Raw genomic sequence first — 6,000 nt, 5'->3', positions numbered from 1 at the left:
CCTGTTGTTGTGTCTCCATATCGACCTAATCCTCTCTAATTCTCCCTCGATAAAGGTTGATAATGGAGATAAATTGTAATAGGTGTTTTTTTTTAATGATGGAATATGGTTTTAATATATCTTATTATTTTAAAATGAAGTGCACTTGCTGGAAGTGGACAGGAATGAAAATTGTTTTCAAGGTAATGGAAAATGTGGTATCGCTGGGCGAGTTTTAAATACGCCGTTGCCTCTGAAAGCAGATTGCCATGATTTTAAAAAGGATCTTGAAGAAGGAAAGGCGAATTCCTGAATCTGCGAAGTGAGGGAGAAGCAGGGCACTATCCTAAACCGCGTCCACTTACTTCCAGGCACTTAGCAAACTTGGAGCAGTAATAAAAGAGGGAAAGTTGGCCGAGTATCCTGAGCCTCAGAGGTCGGTGGGCGACATTATGCAACCTAAGCAAATCCCAGAGGGCCTCCTCGCTACAAAACAAAGTGCGGGCTGGGGAGCCGACACCAAAGCCCGGACTGGAGCTCCTGCAAACTGATCGTTTGCAAACAGCAAAGTGGATGGAAGGAGGAGCAGGTCCTAATCTTTGGTCCTGAATCCAGCTCGGCTCTTCCTGCTGACTTTGTGAAAAGGGAATTAATAAGATTCCCCGGCTCCAAAAGTGTGTAGTTCAGGGCGCTCGAGTTTGAGGGTTCTTTTTGCAATTTCACCTCGGGGCGGCCAGCGAACCATGAGCGCCCAGCAGTGCCGGAGAGTCTGGCTGCACCAAGTTGCTCGCAGCGCCCGAGGCCTTCTCTGGGCTCCGCAGGTGGGACTCCGGCGCGTCCCTCCGCTCGCTTTCCCGAGTTGCTGGACGAGGCGCCCGCCTGCAGCCCGGCTCCTTCTCCCGCTCAGCCGCTCGTTGTCCTCGCGGCCAGCCGCTCCTGGAGGCGACTACGAGGCGGTTTTCAGGGCGTCGGTGGAGGAGCCCGAGAAACACTGGGCTGAAGCGGCTCAGGGCATCGACTGGCACAAGCCCTGGGCTCAAACCATGCAGAGGAGAGATCCCTATAGCACCTCCTGGTGAGTGGCTGGACCAAACCCTCGCTGGGCTCCACCTCAGGGACAGGCAGAAACTCAACCGGTGCTGTGCTGTAGTCGCGGGTTTCCTGCATCGGTGCTGGGTTGGATTAGAGGACCCGTGAGACGCCTTCCAACTCTCCTGTTCTGTGCATCATTTCACCTCCCGTTTCTGGGAGAAAGTGCGTCACCTGTTGAATTTTTGCCTAGCAAACTGCTGCAAAAGGCACATTGAAATAAAGCTAGCAAGGCAACCAACTCTTGCTCTTCCTATTAAGTGCTAGCCAGAAGGGATTTGCTGGGTGGGTCCTAGAGACAGCAAATACTTACTGCCAGGAAAGGGGTGCCCGCCATGTTGACCCAGGTGGTTGCACAGCTGCTCCTTAAAAAGTCCCTTTTGAACAGAGGAGATTATAATGACTATCAATCACCTGGCTGTTAATATGCCTCTTTGGACCAGGCGATTGAGAAGGTGGGGCCGGTTCATTTCCAGGTGCATTTTGAGGAATCTGATTATCTGGACCCATGCAATCTGGATTTAGGCCTGGTTTTGGCCCTGTTACAATTTTGGTCACCCTGATGGATGACCTGGGATGGGAGAGGGACAGGGGGAGTGTGACCCTCTTGATTCTCACAGCAGCTTTTGTCAGCATCAACCATTGTACCTGCCTGGATGGGAGTGGGAGTTGAGAGCATGTTGACGTGATGGTTCTGCTTCTACCCATAGGATTAATTTCAGAAGTGACATGGGAGGATTTCTGCTTGGGCCTGTGGTGCTTGTGCTCTGGAGTGCTACAGGGTTCCATCTTGTCCCCTATGCTCTGTAACATCTCTATGAGGGCACTGAGTGGGGATCAACAGAGAATTTGGAGTGAGTATCTTGATGACACTCAAGCAGATTTCCATCACCCAGGGAAATTGCTATGTGGTGGCACCGGAGAGAGCCTTTTCTGCAGTGGTGTTCTGGCTGTGTAATACCCTCGCCTTAGAATCACGGAATTGTAGAGTTGGACTAGATGATTCCACAGGAATCATCTAGTCCAATCCCGCCTGCACCCCAGGAATTTTTCGCCCAACGTGGAGCTCAAACCCATGACCATGATATTAAGAGTCTCATGCTTCACTGACTGAGTTATATCTAAGTTCAGCATTTTTTCTCATTTTGGTGCCGGGTTAAGATATGCCATTTTGCTTGGACAATTTAAGAGCAGGAGTGACTTGTCAGATTTTGGCTGGCCCACATGCATCTAAGAGTACAGAACATGGCTCGTAGGCTGTCTTGAACCCCATCTATATATATATTTATATATATATTCCCATGTAGTGGTAGAGCTTCTGCTTTTCATGCAGTAGATCGATCCCAGGTTCAATCCTCAATATCTTCAGGTAGAGCTGGGAATGTCCCCTGTCTGAAAACCTCACTACTGCCAGTCACTGTAGACAATAAACTCAGTTTCCTGTGTTCCGTAAACCACTACTAATATATCCTATCAGGTACTTAAACAGAGAACTATCTCGTATAATTTATGTAAGATTATCCTTTTTCTTCTGTATTTATTTTCCTTTAATCTCTTGTGAAAGGAAAGCACCTCTGAACAATAATATGCTTTCCCTTGGATATGTTCCAGCTAGTTCTGCAATATGATACTGAGTGTGTACTTAAGAATTCTTGTGGGTAAAAGGAATACAAGCAAAATTGGCTTGGATCACAGTGGGCAGTGCAACAAAAGCCCTGCTAGTGCTTAGAATGAAAAATCACACTGATCTGTCCTCTTTGTGCCAAAAAATGGCCTGAAATGTTGCGCTACTATACCAGCTGACAATTTCTTCTGGATCTTGGTGTTTGCTTTTGTTTAAAACAATGATGCTTCCTAATTCTGTTGTTTCTGTGCAGATCACATTAGCTAGTTCTTGCTGCATAGCATCGCTTGCTTATAGATTTCTTTCTCTTTTACACATGCATGCATGAACACACACACCAGGTTAAGGAAAAAACCAAAAGGCTTCCTGTCTGTTGCCAGATTTAGGCTTTATCTTTAATTTCTGGTTTTGCTCTGTTGTGAGCCTCTTGGATTGTTTTTATGAAAAAAGAACTGTTGGACTTTGCAGTCATTTAGATTTTTTTTTAAAGATCCATGAAGATTATTCTGTTGGACTTGGGTGTTCTGTTTTGTTTTTAATGTGTGCTAGAAATGTCACAAGCACAGCCATTGGATTATGCACCTGGGATTTGTTTGTTACTCATTACAATGCTGTATAATATTTATAAGCACCTTCTGATATGCACAGAAAAGGAGCATTTGTATTCCAGCACGACTGCCAGAAATATATTATTACCAGTGGCGTAGCGTGGGGGGTGCAGGGGGGGCCGGCCGCACCGGGCGCAACATCTGGGGGGGACGCGCTCGCACTCGCAGCTCTCTGCCCCTACCTGGCTCACTCACTCTCTCTCACTGCAGTGCTGGCTGTGCAAATCCGATCCGAGCCGCTGGGTCGCCGCCCACTGTGGAGGGGGTGGGTGCCAGGCGTGCGGTGCGGAGAGAGAGCGAGGGACTATCTGGGGGAGGGACAGTGCAGCGGCCGCCCAGCGCAGCGCTGAGCGCGGGAGAGAACCACACCAGACCAGACCAGGCAGCAGCAAGAAGAAGCTGGCAGCGGCAGCAGGTTAGGGGTTAGGGGGCGCAAATTACTTGCCTTGCCCCGGGTGCTGACAACCCACGCTACGCCGCTGATTATTACTAACCTGTTGGATCACACAAAAGACCTCTTTCAACTAAGATCCTGTTTCCCACAGTTGCCAGCCAACTAGTTGCCTCTACAAGAACAACATGAGGGCAGTAGGCCTCTCCTTCTTCAGTTTTGTAGCAACTGATATTAAGAGACATACGGCCTCTAATCACGGAGATAGAACATTACTGCCATTATAAACCCATCTAAATTGGTGTTCATCACTGTAGTTGAGGGAAGAGCCTGAATGGGGGACAGGGAAATTTTGGTCTCCCAGGGTGAGAGGCTAGGAGGAGGAAGGAAATATTCCAGGTGAGAGCTGGAAGGGCTACTACCTTCTGTGTATAGTAAGGGTCAAGAACTACCTTTAAAAGATGATTCCATATTCTATTATTCTATTTGCATTTTTAAAAATTTAGATTAGTTTTCTATATCTTATTGTACTATGATTAACTTTAATAAAAGTCTCATACAAATGAAATAAAATCAAACTGTGTCAAAGTCATCTTTTTAACCTTTCATAAGATCCTTATGTACCACCTGGATAATGTTAGCCCTAGGCCAGTTTCCCAGTGTTTACTAATCACCTGATGAGCAACCATTATCAAAAATATAGCCAAGTCATTGTAAATTCTTTTGTTGAACTGTGTGCTGTGGGTGAAGCACTTCCTCTTGTCTGTCCAGAATCTCCCACCACTCCCCATGCAACATGAGCCACATCTTGTGATTTGCAAGGGGGGGGGGGGTTAAGAAATATCTAAACTGGTTCTTGAGTTAATGTTGTAGGATCTGCAGCAGCAAGCAAAGGTAAAATTCTCTTTAGAGCACTGCAGATAAGTTTCTATATACAGTGGTACCTCAGGTTACATACGCTTCAGGTTACAGACTCCGCTAACCCAGAAATAGTGCTTCAGGTTAAGAACTTTGCTTCAGGATGAGAACAGAAATCGTGCTCCGGCGGCATGGCAGCAGCAGGAGGCCCCATTAGCTAAAGTGGTGCTTCAGGTTAAGAACAGTTTCAGGTTAAGAACGGACCTCCGGAACCAATTAAGTACTTTGCCTGAGGCACCACCGTAACTCCATCTTGTATTGCCCCCCCCTGCCATTTCAAGGGTAGTACAGAGACATTTGGACTTCCCATCCACTTTAGTGCATTGGGGATAGCTTCTCAAATTAGGAATGATGTGACGCAGGAGAATCCTGCACTGATGATATACCTCCAGTTTGGCAGGTTATTCCTATCATGTGGGCTTCTGTGAGTGGGGTGAAGAATTGGCGGAGGCTAATTTGCAGGCACTAGTAGTATTCAGGTGCACATTTCAGTGCATATGAGATTCCTGAAAACTGGCCACTGCAGATGAATTCTAGTCCATCTTACATCCATTTCTGGACTCGCCATAGCTGATAAAAATAACTGTCCTAACGTTTTGACCTTACCGAATGTGGTCAAGGACAGAACTGCACAATGTTTAACTTGAACTAATATTCAAACTACAGTGGAACTTTGACCTTACTGGGAGGACTTGGGTTGGGGTGGCTATGTTCTTACAGCCTGCTGGTCATTTTGCTTGGTATTATGACCTGACCAAAAAAAAAATAAATCAGTAAGAGGTGATCCAAACAATACTTTAGTTGTTGATATTACATATCTCTGTAGTTTCCCCATTCTTTAGAATGTTGATAGATGCACATATTCAGGTAATATTGTCTGCAATTGCTGGGTTCACAAGGCTGAAAAAAATACCGCTGCCTCAATCAAGGAATTGCTAACTGCCATTCCACGGTTTACATACATCCACATGAATGTGTATCCAGAGGTGATTATTGGGTGTACAACAATAGTATTGTGTATACTGGCCTTAAGAGATAGGAAAAACCTATAATTTATTCTGGAAGATAAAGAGATTCAGAAGAACTGCTCTGTATGTACACATAGCATCATATCTACAGGGATAATGATGTTTTTAATCGTGTGAGAAGAAGATAATGACTTGGATGTTGTAAAATTAGCATCTATATATTCTTAGGCGGAGTCATTATATTCTAGAAATCATAATAGTTAATAAGGAAGTTTTGTGCAAAAAATGGCATGTACTACAAGATTATGATTAATACTGTGGCTTTCTTTGCTCAGGTTCTAAAATAGATACAGACATATCTATATAGGCTATTGCAATAATCCTTATCTCCATGCCATGCAAAGCTTCATTTGCTGATTTCTG

The 6,000-nt window shown here is 45.5% G+C and overlaps 1 protein-coding gene across 5 annotated transcripts in view; it reads left to right on the top strand.

The window, feature by feature from the left end:
- The first annotated feature begins 573 nt into the window (after window positions 1-573).
- ACSS3 (acyl-CoA synthetase short chain family member 3) overlaps window positions 574-6,000 on the top strand; it is a 68,111-nt gene continuing 62,684 nt past the window's right edge. For 3 of the 5 annotated variants that reach the window (XM_080971480.1, XM_080971479.1, XM_080971478.1), the window contains exon 1: window positions 708-1,054. In XM_080971480.1, coding sequence (XP_080827606.1) covers window positions 723-1,054 — 332 coding nt within the window. In that variant the 5' untranslated portion in view covers window positions 708-722. Of the gene's footprint in view, window positions 1,055-6,000 lie in introns of all 5 variants that reach the window. The other 2 variants (XM_080971481.1, XM_080971482.1) reach the window with 2 other exon arrangements.

Source organism: Podarcis pityusensis (assembly GCF_964106645.2).
Source record: "Podarcis pityusensis genome assembly, chromosome: 10".
Classification (NCBI taxonomy): Eukaryota; Metazoa; Chordata; class Lepidosauria; order Squamata; family Lacertidae; genus Podarcis; species Podarcis pityusensis.
Note: the sequence above shows the minus strand (reverse complement) of the source record. Positions and strands in the feature narration are given on the sequence as shown.